The 18253-nt window shown below is 34.2% G+C and overlaps 1 protein-coding gene across 1 annotated transcript; it reads right to left on the reverse strand.

Moving 5' to 3' along the window:
* Window positions 1–1309: 1309 nt before the first annotated feature.
* On the reverse strand, window positions 1310–11046 carry LOC127806743 (uncharacterized). Its single transcript, XM_052344226.1, has 9 exons — window positions 10772–11046; window positions 10604–10664; window positions 6434–6477; window positions 6177–6303; window positions 5734–5803; window positions 4119–4446; window positions 2547–3584; window positions 2201–2350; window positions 1310–2023 (listed from the first exon to the last, which is right to left on the reverse strand). The coding sequence occupies exons 3-9, from the start codon at window positions 6458–6460 to the stop codon at window positions 1589–1591; spliced, it is 2175 nt and encodes a 724-aa protein (XP_052200186.1). The 5' UTR covers window positions 6461–6477; window positions 10604–10664; window positions 10772–11046; the 3' UTR covers window positions 1310–1588.
* Between the last annotated feature and the right edge of the window lie 7207 nt (window positions 11047–18253).

Below are 18253 nucleotides of genomic sequence, written 5' to 3' on the forward strand. Positions count from 1 at the left end.
CCCATGCAGTTGCCTAGGAGTCACACTGGCCATTAAAACTGGTTTTGTGGGTTCTACCCAACCGAATTCTAGGTTAAAACAAGACACTCGCAGTCTTAAACATCATTATCATATGACAATTGATATCTTCCTTAGAATAAGTTAAGTAACTATCAGTTCATCATATCAAAAAGTAAAAGAAAAAATAACTATATTCATAGATGTTGCTCCTGTTTTGATTCTCGGCATCTCTTACAAGTCTTCTTCCCAAGTTTCCATCCAATCTCTCACATAAAGAAGGTGGTGAAGTTAAATCTAAATTCTGTAAAAAAGAAAAAAGAGATATTAACAAATACTTCTAAAAGTTTATCATAATATTTATTTTTAATTAAATTTTCCATCATAATCTAACAATGTACCATCTAACTTAAAAAGGGAGTTACCTAAAGTTTAGATCTTCATGAAGGAAAAATTTTACAAAAATAATCAACACACTTCTTAACAATAGAGAAAAGTTTTAACACAATTGCGTATCCGAAAAAAATTTAAAGTTTAATTGCCAATTAAGGGGAAAGTTTTAGAACTATTTCATGTCAAAAGAGGTCACAAACCAAAAGGTCGTTTTAGAGGCTTAGGAAATATCTACAAAAAAAAAAAAAAAATCTAGTCTTAAAGAGTCATTTAGCAAGGTTTTATAGTAACGGGAAATGAAATATCTAATTCTTGCTAAATCAAAGGCGATCCAAATTGTTGTATGAAAAATGGTAACTGACAGAAAGTTGAATGCAAAGCAAACATTATATCATACTTTAAATACATTTTTATAATTATCCCAACAAGATACTAGAATCCTTTAATATGCATATTTGGTTCCATGATACTCATTTTCAATAGAACATGGAAGGAGAGCCACCTTGTGATGCTTACTTTCAATACAACCGTCTAAAGCTTTTGTTTACAAATTGATTAATTGGTCTTTTTGTTTGGCTTTTGAAGAGTTGGGACAAAGCCCACCAACAAGCATCGAGGAATATGTTTCTTCAAGCTTTTTAGCTCATACTCTCTCTTAAAGCAAGGATTTCCATAACCAATATTAAAGCCTCGGTTCTGAAGACTAGACAATGTTATGACGCTTCAAAAAGCAGCCATAAAGGTTTTATTTCAGCAAGTAAAAGTAACTCAAATACATTACCATCTCAGCCCCCGAGTGAAAAAGAGAGTTTTGTTGTCATGTTTCAGAACTTGCAATGCCCTTGGCCACAAGGGAGAAATAACATGAAATTGGTTGCATGTATTTAACCAAAAAAGAATAGGTAAACGCAAACAGAGCTTCCAAAACAAATTAAATACTTCAATAATGCCATCAAACTAAAATGAACAGTTAAAATTTACAGTTTCTCGTGTATCATTCAAACATGATCTACTTATAAGATGACTCTATAAATTGTGAATTCAACAGTGTAAGGACTTTGCTGTTCTGGTATTCGACACAAGTAGCAAGATCATGAAGGCTTTGTTGGATAATAACTTTGAACTAACCTAACAAAACTGCAACATAAAATAAGGTATCTGAACCTTACCTTAATATTAATAACAAAATTACTATATATCAGCACTCAATTCGAACAGCCCCACTCTGGGAAGAAATGAACTTTGGTTTCCTGTTGACTTGCGCCAAGCATTGGATAACATCTCCAATTTGGAAATCAAAGCAATCCCGAATAACGAGTCCACACTCGTTCCCTTTCCCAACAGTGTCGACATCCTGCTTCTCCCTCTTCAGGGACACACAACATCCTTCAAACACAATCTCCCCGCTCCTCAGAAGCCTCAATGTTGAAGACTTGGTGACAGACCCATCTATCACCTTACAGCCAGCAATCTTCACATCCTCTCCCTTGGCTTTGCTCCTTCCTTTGATCTCGAAAATGTTCAACACCTGGGCCTCTCCAGCTACCTGAGTCTCAAAAGTTCCCGGGGCCTTCTCTACAATCAGATTGCCAACGTCCTCCAACAGGTGATAGATCACTCGATGCAATTGTATCTAAAAGAAGCCAGACAATGGTAAACAATAAAATAATTCCCTAGCTGCAAAGAATACTATGCGAAAGACCATGTCAAAATATTGCATTAGTATATAAGTCCAAATACCTACATAGTTAAGTACTAAATTAAAACACATATTAAGGATAAACAATGGAGAGCAACCAGAAGTCTGTACCTTTATACAAGCTCGAGTTGCAGCCTGACTGACAGAACTGGGTGGATTCCGCACATTGAATCCAACTATGCATGCACCACAGGCTTGTGCTAAGTCCACATCAGATTGAGAAATAGGACCAACACCGACATGGACAACATTCACAAAGACCTGGCTCAAGATTACAATGGGCATTTTAACCCATCATAGTAGAAATCAATATATTTCTCAAAGAATCATATGCTAACAAAATATAAGCCACGCAGAGGAGATCACAGTTGTCAACAAGTTGGCAAACCAGCCACGAGAAGATAGAATGTAAATGGAATATATTATTTTAGATATGATTATGATGATACTCACATACCTGAGGACTATTTAAACTCTTTAATGCATCTGTGACAGCTTGGACGGAGCCCTGTACATCTGCTTTTACTATAAATGGCATTTCGACCCTCTTAGACTCCTCTTCTGATGGATCTGGCATTTCTGTCTTCTCCTCACTAATCTTCATCAGCCTGTCTTTCTCAAGTTTCTTTTTCCTACCTGCACTAAGCATCCTAGCTCTCTCTTCAGACTCCACAACAATGGCATCATCACCAGCCATTGGAAGTCCCCTCAGCCCTTCAATCTCCACAGGCATTGCAGGCTTAGCCCTATCAGTCAATTTTCCTACCATTTCCTTAATCGCTCTTATTCTTCCCCACTCTGCACCCACAACAACATGCTGTCCACAAACTAGGGTCCCTACTTTCACTATTGCAGTGGCCAAAGGACCACGTCCTCTGTCTAGTCTTGCTTCAACTACATAAGCTTGAGCAGGACCATCAACACGTGCTTTTAGATCCATTAACTCGGCCTGAAGGAGCAAAGCCTCCTCCAACTTATCCAGTCCAGTTTTATTCACTGCAGAAACTTCAACAACCTGAACATCTCCACCCATTTCCTCTAGAGGCAAGCCCTCTGAAGCAAGCTGCACTCTAACTCTTTCTGGGTCTGCAGCTGGTTTATCACATTTATTAATTGCAACAACAATTGGTACCTCAGCTGCTTTTGCATGGGACATTGCTTCAAGTGTTTGGGGCATAACTCCATCATCAGCAGCAACGACTAAAACAACAATATCTGTTACTGCAGCACCTCTTGCTCGCATTGCACTGAATGCAGCATGACCAGGTGTATCTAGGAAAGTGATTGATGCTCCTGAAGGCATGCCAACAACAAATGCCCCTAGATGTTGAGTTATGCCTCCAGCTTCCTTCGCAGCCACTGATGTTTGACGTAGAGCATCCAACAGAGAAGTTTTACCATGATCAACATGTCCCATGACTGTCACAACAGCAGGCCGCTGTAGAACTTCAGCACCTTCATTGGAGTGCATCCTCCGAACATTGACCCCAACTTCCTGAAAAGGAGGGGGCAGGCATGTAGTAAGCACTTATATCTTCCATAGAAACAACTATATCATGCTGAAGATGCTAGATGGTGAACAGAAAGCATAGTGAGGGCAGAGAGCAGAAATTTTGGGTAATCCAGAACCAAGGCAAATGAAGATACTAATTCTTGTGTCACTACACGTAAAAAGTAGGCATTTAAGAAACAAGCTGGAGCAGCTAGCAACATCAAATGCTCTTATTAGCTGTATAAACAAGGAGTGCATTAGGACCCAAAATAGTTTGTTATCTAAGAATGCCAATTACATAACCTACATAAAATGGTTCTTTTCCCGTTGAAATATGCTGCAGCAGGTAGGACTTTACCCTTATTGTGAAAATACAAAGGAATCAGGCCAAAATAGACATCATGATGCTAAAGCACATGGATTGCGTGCCATCTATTGGCAGTCTACATAAATTATACTCATACTTACAATTAGTAATAACCACTATTAGTTAGATGAGAGATCATTATATGTTTTTCCATAGCTAAGAAGAATTACCATCGCAACCAGCTCAGCAATATCTATGCCAAGAGGATCAAACTCTGAATCAACCTTCTCCCCAACATTTACAAGAATATCCTGCAAGATAGGAATAGATTCACCAGTACGCTTGGCAAGCTCTGCGATAGTCATGCCTTCAAATATCTCAATTGTCCTATCAGGCTGGGATTTGGAAGGTCTTTTTAATTTGGGAGGAATATAAGGAGCTTCAACAGGTGGTTGGCACCTATTGCCTCTTTTTACAAACTTCCCTTTGTTGGGTGGCTTCAAACCAGGCAGCTCATCATTTCTTCTACCTAATAGCTCCAGGCTCGCATGGAAATGCCTGAGTAAGAAGAAAACCTATATTAGTCCCATAATTCAGGTATAATGAATTTTAATAGTGCAGGAACACAAAAATTAGAACAGTGTGACTGCATTCCAGACTCTGCCATGTGCTAAACCAAGCCATGACAAGGAAACAATAAAAATGAGCTAAACCTCAGCACAAGTTCTTCCAGGTTTTCATTTTATAGATATAAGTGACATCAATCACAAGCTTCCTCAGCCAACAGCCAATATATAGGCACACTTAATGGTAGGCATAGAAGTAATTGAAAAACCAGTGAACTTCTAAAGCCTGGTTCAGAAACAAGGAATCCCAAGACCAACTGAAGCTTTTCTGTACGAACTGAAATGCAACTATCATCATGTGAAGGAAACCATCCAAGAAATTAAGTTCAGAGTTATTTTTCAGAAATTTACTTTGGACCTTCTCTTCCTTTTTTCTACAAATTTCCTCCATTTCATTCACTTGCCTCACATATGTTTCTATCAGTCTTCTTTTCACGTGTTCAAAACATCTTAATCATGACTTCCATCATATTATCTTCAATAAGCGGCACTTCAACGTTAGACATATGATCCCCTTTCTTATTTTTCCTTTTCTTGTATGGCTGTGCATCCACCATAACATTCTCATCTTAGCTATATTCATATTTTGCACATGTTAGCACTTAATTCTCTGATCCTGAGATACACAATTAAGTTGGTTTTATAGTTGTCCCATAAAACTCCCCTTCTAGATTTAAAGGACTTTTATGATCACCTGAAATGCAAAACGCACTTCTCCAACTTAACAATTTTGCCTTGATTTTATGAGTAACATCCTCCATAATCTTTTATTTTATTTGAACAATTGATCCCAGATATTGAATATACAGCCTTACATGGGCTCTAATATGATTCACTGTCTCATCAGGGCAAAAGGGAAAAGTATGAACTAAAAATACCATGAACTGGAAAATTATGTTGAAATAAGGTTCCCAGTTTAGATTCTTTCCCACTTTGTGGGCATGTTTTTCATATTTATCAGAAGGCAACAAGCTTATGTCTAGAGGATTGAGGCCAATGCCTTCCTTCCTATTAGATAAATAGCTTGACTCAAAACATTTTCTCCCCACTCTGCTTTCTAAACAGTTGATTAAATTCAGAACAGAGCCTTTAATTGCAGTACTGGCATGTTTCAAGTACTGAAAGACCCATGAGAGAAAAGTGACAAACTTAAAAAACAAAGTCTCAATCAGAAAAGGGTATGTGGAACAACATGGCAATTAGAAATAAGTTAAATTACCGTATTAAGGGTTGCTTGATTAAGAACTTGCAATTAGCAGCACCCCGTGAAGCTGGACAGGTACGAAATTCTGCAACAAAAAATTGTGGGGAGGTGATGATCACAAGGAATTATAAGCAAAACCTCCTACATAGTTGCTTCAGGAACTTTATAACTATAGTGTGTTTCTCAATTAGCAATTGCAACTGTTAAAAAGATACAAATCATGTGGAACTTGCAGGGGACTATTCATGTTGCCTAGCCAAACTAATTGATCTTGCACTGATTTAAACCATAAGAGTGTGCAAAGAAGCAGCCTTCAGTATGGAACCCCTAAGTCAAAAGAATCTACAAGTTCAATTAATACGAAGTTAAAGAATCTCTGAGGGTAGTTAATACCAAAACCAAGAACAAACAAGTACACAACAGAAACCAGAAAGATGAAAAATGCATTCACTTATTACCTTGTACATTTCTGACTGAAGCAAAAAATGCTTTTGCCTTGTCTTCAAAGGCACGTGAAGATAATGACACCAGTGCATCTCTAGATGTTGTGGAAGTCAAAGCTCTGGTAAGACCAGCATGAATGCCCTGCAAAAAAAGTCCAGGTTAAAATTTCAAGTATCGTTAACCATGTTGCATCTCAGTTGAAAAATAACCCTTGCAATGAAGCATGACAATATGAAATTCATACAAGTCTTAAGCTAATACAGCAATGTACCTTTCTTCCAACCTCTCTCCAAGCCATTCATAATATGTCAAGGTCTGCAAAATTTAGTTTAAAGAAAAATAAGAGTAAGAAAAAGAACATCAGGTCTACAAGCAAAAAAGAACAGCAGGTTAAAATCAATAACAAATAACAGTTGTAACCAATTATAACATCATCGTAACTGCACCTTGTCCTAAGTTAGGGTTGATGGCTGTAACCAATTATAACAACCTCACTACGAACCCAATACCTAAATTGTTGCACATGGTTGGACCAGTTATGCAGCGAAGGCTGGCCACACGTGAGGGGGCGTCTTGAGAGCAAATAATAATATAAAAAGATAAAGTTAACCTGTTATCTAACAGCAAAAGTTTTTAGATCAAATGGTGGTTATCAATTCGACACAACTAGTCCATTTGATTTTTCATTCTAATAAAATATTTTTCTGCACCTTTCTTACAATTCATTTTGGAGCCAGACACAATAAAATATTCAACAAGTTTAAGCAGCCAATAAAGATCGTATAAATTAGAAAAATGCATTTACTATGGTACTGAACCAATTTTAAAAGAAGAGGACATGGGACTGAACTGCGATATTGTGCATTCTTTTCTTTTTAGGCGAGGGGATGGGGAAATTTGGCATATTACTCTAATCTTGCTTAAACGTGTTCATGAATGAGCATATACACTATCTAATAGTGCAAATATTGGTTTTTTAGGGGGAAAAGTTGCCACTTAAGGATGGAAGAGAGAACTCAACCAAAAGAACTAGGAACTGATAAATGGATTTCTTATTCTCACTTCTCATCTATATATCCATGATTTTCCCATAAAAAAAAATTCATCTGAAACTCAGTATCGTACTGACCTAGACTTTTAAGTCTAAGATAGATTTTGGGTAATTCCCCACCCACTACTATCATCATGGATTTGAACAAAATCATAGTAAAAACTCTTGTAGGCACTTGAAGCAGCTGCATCATGCCTTCGCTAACCTCCTACAAGTACACTAATTGTACAAACAAAATTCCGCACTTGCCCACATGGTTAGATTTAAGAACTAACCTCATTATCATAAGTAATAACCATAAAAATTTGCCCACAAGAATGAATCAATAAGTTAACAACTGGGTTACTTGCTTCTACTTATAGACCGAAAACATTTTCATGCACCTGTGGATGTTGGATTTACTATCATACAAGACTACAGATTCAAAGCCTGAGTTAATTTTCCACCCACACAGTTTCCTAAATATACTGAACTTGTATCTTCCACTCTGCAAACTTTTTTGCAAACACAGAACCCACTTAAATTAACAATGACAACAAGCATTCTTGTTAACTTTAACATAACAGTAAAATAAGAGCATAAATATTCCTCATTAAAATTAGTATCAACCATTAAGTTAAAAACTGCTTATGCTGCAGACTTTGATAACTGTGATTTCAATCCATTTAATCTAATTCACTTCAAGAGTTCTACAACATGACCCAGAAATACCTATTTCTATTTAAATCAAACAATTTTGCATGAGAGTACTCATAAATCCCTTGATCCAAGCTTCCAACATCTATTATTCACTGATTCACTCTCTAAATCCAGTAAAATAAGAAGGAAAGAGAAATAAAGGTTGGAGATTCAACCTAATAAAACCGAATTTAACCAAAGTATCAAAGTCATCATCTTTAAAAAGTTAAAATATCATCTTTAACCAAAGTATGAGAGAGCGATTAAGGAGAGATGGAAGGAGTATTTCACAAAATTATTCAATGATGGTGGGGACACAAGAGTTAGGTTGGGACATCTTAGTAACTTCGAAGGGAACGTGAGCTATATATTTTATCGACGCATAAGTTCAAAAGAAATAAAACAAATATTAAAAAAATAAAAAATCATAAGGCGATGGGACCGGATAATATACCAATAGAAGCATGGAAATGCATGGGAGAAGAGGACATCTCCTGACTAACAAAATTATTTAACGCAATTCTTAAATCAAAAAAAATGCTAGATGAGAGGAGGAAGAGTACTTTGGTTCCTATATACAAGAACAAATGAGATGTTCAAAATTGTGAAAATTACAGAAGAATTAAGTTAATGAGCCATATCATGAAACTCTGAGAGAGAGTAATAGAGTAGAGGCTCAGAAAAGAAATAGACGTGTCAGAAAATCAGTTTGGCTTCATGTCTGGTAGGTCAACAATGGAAACTATATACCTATTGAGGCACCTAATGGAAAGATATCGGGATCATCAGAAGGACTTACATATGGTATTTATAGATCTAGAAAAGGCCTATGATAGTATTCCTAGAGAAGTATTATGGAGAGTTTTAGAGAAGAAAGGAGTCTGAATAGCCTATATACAAGCCCTTAAGGACATATATCATAGTGCAAAGACAAGAGTCAGAACATGCAGAGGGGATACTAAACCATTTAAAATTATAATGGGACTACATCAAAATTCTACACTAAATCCATACTTATCTGCTTTAATAATTGATGAACTCACTAAACACATTCAGACAGAGGTGCCATGGTATATGTTATTTGAAGATGGCATAATGTTGGTAGATGAAACAAAAGAGGGAGTGAACACTAAACTTGAGTCGTAAAGAAACAATTTAGAATCTAAGGGATTTAAATTAAGTAGAAGGAAAATATAAATATGGAATGTAAATTTAGTAAGAATGCAAGAGTGAGGATGTTATAATAAAATTGGAAGATCAAATCATACAAAGAAAATACCAATTTGGGATCAATGATTCAAAAATATGGAGAAATTCACGAGGATGTCACGCATAGAATTAAGGCAGGTTGGCTAAAATGGAGAAATGCATCGGGGGTGTTATGTGATGATAAAATCCCATTAAAACTGAAAGGAAAATTCTATAGGACAGCTATAAAACCAGTTTTGTTGTATGACTTAAAATATTGGGCAGTCAAATACCAGCATGAGCAAAAGATGAGCGTAGCGGAGATAATAATGCTAAGATGAATGTGCGGCCAAACAAAAAAAGATAAAATTAGAAATGAAATTATTCATAATAAAGTAGGAGTAGTGCCAATCAAGAAGAAAATAAGAGAAACTAGACTAAGATAGTTTGGTCATGTAAGAAGAAGACCAAAAGACGCTCCTGGGAGAAGAGTTGATAAAATGGAACAATTAGTCAGAAAAAAGAGATAGAGGCAGACCCAAGAAGACATTGGAGATGACATTAAAGTTTGATATAAAGTGTATGGGCCTAAATGAAAATATGACAAAAGACAGAAATACATGAAAGTTTAAAATTCATGTAGCCGACCCCACGTAGTGGGATAAAAGCTGGATATGTTGTTGTTGTTCTATATACTCACATATATATATATATAACTTAGAGGGGTTATTTTTTCTTTCTAAAGTTTCCTTTAATTTTTTGTGTACCAAAATACACCACTGGTTAACCTACTAGTTTTCCTAATAAAACTGGAGAACTACCTAATTGCTCAGAAACGTTACAATGCTCAAAATTGGTCTCAAGACCTAGGCTTTAGTCACATAAAGAGAAAAACAATCTTGAGGGTTTCTATTTATTCTGTACTTTCCTCTGAATCTTGTGCATGAAAACATTCCAATGGCTTATCCATTAGTGCTCTTACAAAATTTGACCATTGTCTAATTGTTGGAGAACATTCAAATGCTCAAAAACTCTGCCAAATCCAATAACCACGCAACCAGAACTACTCCACGAGCTTCCCAATTAACAAGTTAACCAATATGTGCTACTTCCTGTTTCAACACTCATAAATTATACTTTACAAAAATCTAGGGCCGTACCTAAGATTTTGGGGCCTGAGTCGAAATGTAAAAATGGGCCCCTAAATCCTAATATACATTTACATTTTATTTTTTTTATAATAAAACATCAAAAAATAAATAAATATTCATATGATATCAAAAAATAAAATAAAAAATTTAACAATTTTAGCATGGACAATTCAAATATTCAATCACAATTAACACATCTCAGCCACAATTAACACATCTCAGCCACAGCAATTTCTAACTAAATGAAGTAGTCAAATACCAGTTAGCAAAAAAACCTGAAGTCATAATTCCTAAACTCATTATAGGTGTTAAATTAGCCAAAATAAAATAGAAATACACATTAAATAGAGCATAATCAAATAAATTAACTTACCTCTAGTCTCTTGGTCTCTAGAGTACGAAGGGAAGCCCATTGGCCAGTGGCCACTGCCTGCCTGCCAAGAACAAGAACACAACACCAAAGATTGAACCAAAAGATATTTTTGTCACTGGTATTGAATTTGAACCCGAACAGAACACGACACCAAAGATTGAACCAAACCTCAAAAGATTGAACCAAAGTGTCCCAATGGCAATGCAGAGAGGCGAGCGACCCAGTCACCCAGCGAGAGCAAGAGTTAGAGAGCCAGATCCAGTAGCCACAGATGCGACCTCCCCAGCTACCGACCAAGAGGCGAGGGCGAACCGCGAGCGAGAGCGAGAGAGCGAGCAAGCGACAGCGAGAGAGCGAGGACGAGGGCAAGGCGGCGAGCGAGAGCGAGGGTGAGAAAGAGGTCGAGAAAGAGGGCGAGAGAGAGCCAGAGAGGGTGCAGAAGGGACTGATTGGGGGTGGGCTTGGAAAAAATTTATGGGCCCCCAAAAATGACAAAATTTATGGGCCAGAGACAACCGCCTCTTGGGCCTCACTATCGGTCAGGCCCTTCCATCTCTAATACACCCAGAAATTTCCTCGGAGACGAAAACTCTATCTCCCAGTCTGAGAAGTAGGCAAGGCCCTAACAGAGAACGATAGGACAGAAGAACGAAGCACTAAATCCAAGAGAATAAATCAACAAAATATGCAAATACTGTACATCAATTTGTGTATAAACAAACGAATCTGTGTGCGCATTGAGAGAGACCTGGAGAGAAGAACAATGGCCTCGGATCGAAGGACCACCCTGCGTTTTGCGCCGCGATATAGCGTTCCTCAAGTCAGTATACTGGCCAATCGAACCGGTTCTTCCATTGAGCCGACCTCCGGCTCAAATGCTATTTTCAACGGCTTAGGCACCATTTAGGGTTTTTTGTTTCTTCTTTTGTATCAGATAATTCTGTGCTTTCAACTTCAAGGGAATTTATCTTGACGAGGGAAACAAATAGACTTATTTTATAGATGCCCATGTATATAAATAATAAACTTAGAATTAACTAAAATTAAAAAGATTTAAGTTTTGATGAATAAATGGTGTTATAAAGATTGTATATTCCACTATAAAATTACCGTGTCTTTAATGTAAAACAGCCAAACAGAGTCTCTCGCTTTTTAGAATAAATAATTATATATAAAGCTCAACTCTACAGTATTAATATGTATAACACACCAATTATATATCTATATATTCATATATATATATAATGCAATATACGCCATTGGAAGAAATATAGAAAAGAGAGGGAGACGAGAAAACGGCTAAGGAAAAAACAAAAGTGTAAATGTAGAAAGATATAGAGAGGTGTGAAAAGACACCTAAGAACTAAATGTCAAATGATATTTTAATATTTATTTGTGATATTTTTAATAATAATTTATATATTAATGTAACATAAAATATAACACATTAATTTACGAATGTTATAAGTTGTTATGTAATACACAAAAGTCTATTAAAATGCCAAAAAGTCTAAAAGTCCAAAATAATATTTTGAGTTAAAAAAAACATAAATTTTCCCTTAATCGGAAAATCCCATACAATGCACAATTTGAATAACTCTTACTTTTGCAAATCCCTTTCAATGTCCTATAAAAAAGGATAAACATTATTCTTTAGAAATCTTAATAAAACCTTTAATATCATCTATTCAAAATTTTAATTATAATAAAAAATTAGAATAAACATCATCTATAAAAAAAACTCAAACCAATGAAATTTAGGATTGCTCCATTATCCTCTATAAATAAGTAAGACTTTATTTTAAAAAATATACATCTCTAATATTAGTATAAATTTTGCTTTACTATTTTCAGTATTTTCAATATTTGACTTAATTATCAAAGTATTTGTGTGAGGATTTCCCCGCACCCTCTAACTATTTTATTCCTTGTAGACTCTTGGCTGTCAGACGATGATGTTCTCAATAAAAAAAATTCATTATTATATATATTAATAACAATATAAACGAATGCCTACAAAACACTTTCTTTTTAAAAGCATGTTTTCATATCATAATTTGAGATTTTTTTTTAAATATTTTTTGTAAAGACCCTTCGACAACCCTTACGATTTACATCTTGCTTTTCAAATTTTTCATTTAGAATGCACATTTTTAGTTTAAAGACACTTTGACCTTCCCTTTTTATTGTTTATTTTTTTCAAATTCATTAAAAATTATTCTCCTAAGTAATGGTAGGGAGGTTACCTCTACTGACCTCGTATTTTTATCTAAACCCTTGTATTTAGTTTAATTTATTGAAACAAAATCTTTGTATGCACACTTGTTTTCACAAATCGAAACTAATTTAATTTATAACTCGTATTAAGAAGTCTAAATTTTTAATTCGTTTTAAAATACCAAATTTAAAGGAAAAGAAAAAAATAACTTTTTGGGTGACCCAACTAGAAATCTTTATAAACCTTTAGAATAAATTTCTAAATCAATCCAACTCAAAATATGAATGTAAAAAACATCATTTTTGACAAGAATAAAATGGTATGTCTTAAGGTAATGTTTGTTAAAATGAATAAGATAAGCTTATATCAAGATAAGGTTGTAATATTTTTTGGATCAAAATATGGAATGATTAAGATAAAGTTAGAAAATATTTAAAAAAAATTATTAAATTGTTTCTTAAATTTGTTAGAATGCATTGGAGAACATATGAGTTATTTTCTCTCATCTGTAAGATTCAAGATAAATTTATCTTTAGGGAATAAATAAATTTATCTGAATAATTTAAGATAAAAAGTCACATAACTTATTTTTCAAATATTATCAAATAAATTTAACAAATACAATGAAAAACACTTTTTTCTAAAATGTTTTATATATCTTACTTTTTTTTAGCTCAAATCTTGATTAACAAACACTATATAAATAAAAACTTAGTTCCTATAATGCATTAGCCATGCTTGATACACTCGATATCACTAAAATATAATTTATACATGCTTTTAGTTCGTCACACAAGAGCACACATAATATCTACAAAACATAACATGCCACAAAAATAATAAAACTTCCAAAATCTAAGTTTGAAGAACCTCTTTTTCCTTTGAATCACTTATCTCACCTAGAACATTTAAATATTACAAGGGATGAACTCAAATTAAAAGATACATATTTTATGTGAATGACTCTTAAAATAAAATATTTATATAAAATATGTGCATGAAAGAAAATGTAAATTTTTATTTTGCGACGCCTTTTATATATGATAATATCAATATACTTCCCAAGAATTTTCTCAATTGCCACCCTAAGATCTTCTTGCAAGGTCCTCGACCACATCACCTTAAACTTAAACTGTATAAAACAAAATAGCATGATCATTGATACAAATAAAAAATCAAATAAAATACATTTCAAAATCTATTTCTCATGCAACACAAAAAAGTCACAAAACAAGAGTTTTGTGGGTGAAAGAACCTTGCCCAAGACTTCTTTGGTGAAAATTTGGCTTACTTTCGCTAACTTCCCAACCACCCCTTTTATCAACCTTACTGGAAGCTTTTCTTCCTCCTTGTGCTCTCACTTTTATTTCTTCTATATTTTTCATTATTTTCTCTTTTTTCTCACATTTATTTTATTTCCCTTAAGTGGAAAACTATCCCCCTTTGCGCAGCTCTCAAATTTTACATTAATTTTTACATTAAAAAGTGAATTAATTTGAAGAATTTTTACTTTATTTTAATTTTTAAAAATTATTTTTCTTGTGCAATAGGTTACAAGTTCTATCATCGCTCTGCGTAAGAGCCAAAGGCCCAACTTGTGATTTACCTCTCCTAACGTAATCGAATACATGAATACTAGGGACCGTGTAAGGACGATTACCGCAAGAGTCATTATCCTAGAGTAAGAGATATTTAAAAAAAGAGTAAAAATATAGTGCCTTCCTTTTCGTAAAATTATAATTAAAATAAAAATAATAAAAATAAATCTATTTAAAAAAAAAAAAGCCACAGGAATCCATTCTTTTGGCTTCATGCATCCATATACCACCTGCTAGCTGGCTGCAGTGCATTGCTGTCCAACTTTTATTTTATTTTATTATGGAAATAGCTAAAATATGTATACACCATGTTTAAACTTGTAGTCTGGATTGCCAAACATCATCGTTTTGGCTGTCATATTCTGTGGGTTTCAGAAGGTGTTCGTCCTCTTAATTTTTCCGGCAGGCGACGAAGCTCGAAGAGGGGTAAGAGGGAGCTGAAATGACTGCGACCAACGATGGTCGAAGAGAAGAAAAAGACGAGGAAGAGAAGAGGAGGAAGAGGGTTTTGGCACGACGGTAATCCTTGAAACCCGTCAAATGGTCAGTGAAGCCCATCGATGGTGGCAGGTGACAAAAGTCGAAGAGAAGAAAAGGAAGATGGCTCGTCGATGGCAGCAAGCGGCAAAGGTCGAAAAGAGAAGAAATGGGTTTCGTCGTCATTCCAGTTCCTTCTGCCGACTGCCAGCGGCGAATTCGAAGGTTGAAGAGAAGAAGAGGACAAGGAAGTGAAGAAGAATAAGAGGGTTTTGGCACGTCGGCGGCAAAAGGAGCTGGAAGAAAAGGAAGATAGCGACAGCGGGGGGCAGCGTAAGTCAAAAGAGAAGAACATCGACAGCGGTGGACAGCGACAGCGGTGGGCAGCGTAAGTCAAAAGAGAAGAACATCGAAACATATTGAAGGTAGCAGCCAACGAATCGAAGAAGAAACAGGCTTTGGCTGGAACGGATGAGGAAGAAAAGAGGAAGAGGATTTTGGTTATAACGACCGACCGGAGGACGGACAAAACAGTGTCGTTTTGGCAGCCCGTTTTGCAAGTTTAAGTGCAATTAATTCATATTGATTCATTTCTTTACTCACTTATTTAATTTATTTTTTGCAAACTAATTGTCACAAAAATTCATTTTCAAGATTCCACCAGATTTTGGGATGTTAAGGCCTATATTATTATTTTTTTCTCACCGTTAGCACAATCAATTATAGGGTTCTATGTACCCAAATCTTACCAAAAATCTCAAATTATCTCTAAAATAAATTTGAATTTATTTTCTTAAATCTTCAATTATTCTAAAAATATTAAGGTGTTAAAGTCCAAATAGCGTTTTGAAATATAAGGACGAGGTGAAAGTTGGTGTCTTAAGCATAAATGAATATAAAAAGAGAAAGATGAAAATGCAATAAGCAAATAAATTGCAAGGGAAGTAAGAAAATAAATGTAACAATTTCATGTTGATTGGTTCGCTTTCATTATTTTGACAATGAGTATTAATTATTCTTGGGATTATCGTTTTTGTGTGGTCTCTCACCGCTCGTGCCCTAAATTTCGACAGAATAAGTAAATCAAAGGCAAGTCTTAGACCTTTATCTGGGCCAAGTATTAAATTCGTAATCTATTGATATTAAACTCAGCATATCACTTGTCTCTTAACCTATGCCCTGGAACACGAGTATTGATTATTCTTAAATAGAGAGATAGATGTTTTGACTACTTAAATAAAGATAAATGTTGATTGAATTGTGGATAAAATAGAACAAAAAAGTCTTTCTATTTTTTATTTTGTGTATATACTAAGACACTAAGTTAATTAACTACTAAAGGTAGTTAATATTTAATTTTTTTGATTATATTGTGATAATTAATATTATGATTATTCAAAAAGTTATAATTTTTTAAGATAAAATTACACATGATATCCTTGACCTCTATTAATCTCCTTTCACTGTTGTCCTTCACCACCATCTTGACAAGTTTCTCCTTCTCTTCTTACGTGCATGTTTTAGGTTTGATAAACGTAACAAAGCTAAACAAATATAGATTTATTTAAACTCATTAAAATTTTGAAATACTAAATTAAATCTCATCATATATATAGTTAAACCTATCGATAGAGCTTGTCAATAAAGGTCTCTCTCTCCAATTTGTGTACTTTTAGTTAGGGGTGTTCATAGTGCAGTTTGGTCAGTCTGAACCATTTTTAACAAGTCAAATCGCTAGTGCGATTTTCTGATCAAACTAGACCGCGGTCTGGTTTTCCAAACCAGACCGCATTTGCTGTCTAGTTTGGTACGGTTTACCGCAGTTTGAAAATAACTATTAACAACATATAATATAGTATAAAAATGTTAGAAAGAATAATTATATATTATTATAAATTATTATAATCCGTTGGCAATTATAATAGTTATATATTATTATAAAATTGTTATATATTATTATAAAATTTTTATAATAATAAGGGTTGTAGGGGTGATTTTTATAATAATATATTTTTTATATATTTTCTTGAGCAATTTGATTTTAAACAAAACTGCCAACCACACAAACTGCAAACCATGCAGTCTGTATAGCCACCAAACCGTTTTGGACCCCCAAAAAAAAAATTGATCAATTCAATTTGGTTTGGTTTGGTTTGGCCAGTTTCTGCGATGCATCAATTTTTTTGAACACCCCTACTTTTAGTTGTCTAGAGTTCCAAGGAAGATTCCAAATTTTAAATTTTGAACACCCCTAATCTCATCTGCACTAATTTGTTTTTTTTTTTTTTCTCTTCCTGTGTTTAAAGATAGAAAAACAACAATAGCAATGGGTAGTGACTAGTGCCTAGTCATCATTGGTTCTTTTTTTTTTTACTAAAATCAGAAATCATTTTTTGCTAAAATCAGAAATAATTTTTTGTTACAAGGGTAAAATTGTTATTTTTTCATCTTACATAAAATTTAAGAGTACTTTATACTATTTCCAAAATATAAAAGATACTCCTTATAATTACATCAAACCGTAAGGGTGGTATATGCAATTTACTCTTTTTTTTTTTTTTTAAATGATACAAAAAATTTTATGTATGCAATCTTCATTTAAGATGTGTTTGATTGGAGGTTAGAAAGTGAGGTGAAATTCCAATTTTATGGAATTCCAATTCTCATCCCACCCCCTAAAAATTGTAATTATTTGATTTTAAGGAAAATCTTTATTTTTTGAACTAAGATGGAATTCGAATTTTATGAAAAATAAAAATTGTTTGATGAAATTTTCTAGAATTTGGATAGAAAATGAATTTCATCCTCATTTTTTATTCCTATCAAACGCACCCTTAGTTCAAATAATAAGAAAAAAAAATGTCTCATACTCCTAGATGTTCTTAAAGTTCGTTTATTACAAACGCAATCTCAAAATTTTAAATAATATTTCATTTAGTAATAAAAATTTAAAAAATATAGATAAACATGCCTAAGACTCATTCATAAGTAAGATTTTTTAATTTAATTTAACACTGATAATTAGAGAGGGGATTGTGACTAATCTTCAAAAATTTATAAATAAATTAAATTAATTTAAAATTTTAAAATTTATATAAATTAAATAATCAAAATTTAAGGGGAACATAAACAAGTTATTCTTATAAGTTATAATACCAAATTAACATAAAGCTTCGGAAAGGACCAAATCAAAATGGTGGCACAGAGACCATAGCGGGCCATGCGGCCCATCCTCATCCGTTAACTTGAACCAGAGGCTATATATATATATATCATTGCAGAAACAGATTTCCGTTAACTTGAACCAGAGGGTAGTTGGAGACTTGGAGCCGTCGCTGGAGTCACGTGATGACATGT

This window comes from Diospyros lotus, chromosome 7 (assembly GCF_014633365.1).
Source record: "Diospyros lotus cultivar Yz01 chromosome 7, ASM1463336v1, whole genome shotgun sequence".
Classification (NCBI taxonomy): Eukaryota; Viridiplantae; Streptophyta; class Magnoliopsida; order Ericales; family Ebenaceae; genus Diospyros; species Diospyros lotus.

What these genes read in the sequence shown, in the direction of transcription:
- LOC127806743 (XM_052344226.1), bottom strand. Translation starts at nt 6,460, where the DNA reads ATGGCTTGGAGAGAGGTTGGAAGAAAG. An exon ending in TTCAGTCAGAAATGTACAAG is followed by an intron (nt 5,804 to 6,176) that starts GTAATAAGTGAA and finishes TTTTTGTTGCAG; the next exon opens with AATTTCGTACCTGTCCAGCT. An exon ending in TTGCTGAGCTGGTTGCGATG is followed by an intron (nt 3,585 to 4,118) that starts GTAATTCTTCTT and finishes CCTCCTTTTCAG; the next exon opens with GAAGTTGGGGTCAATGTTCG.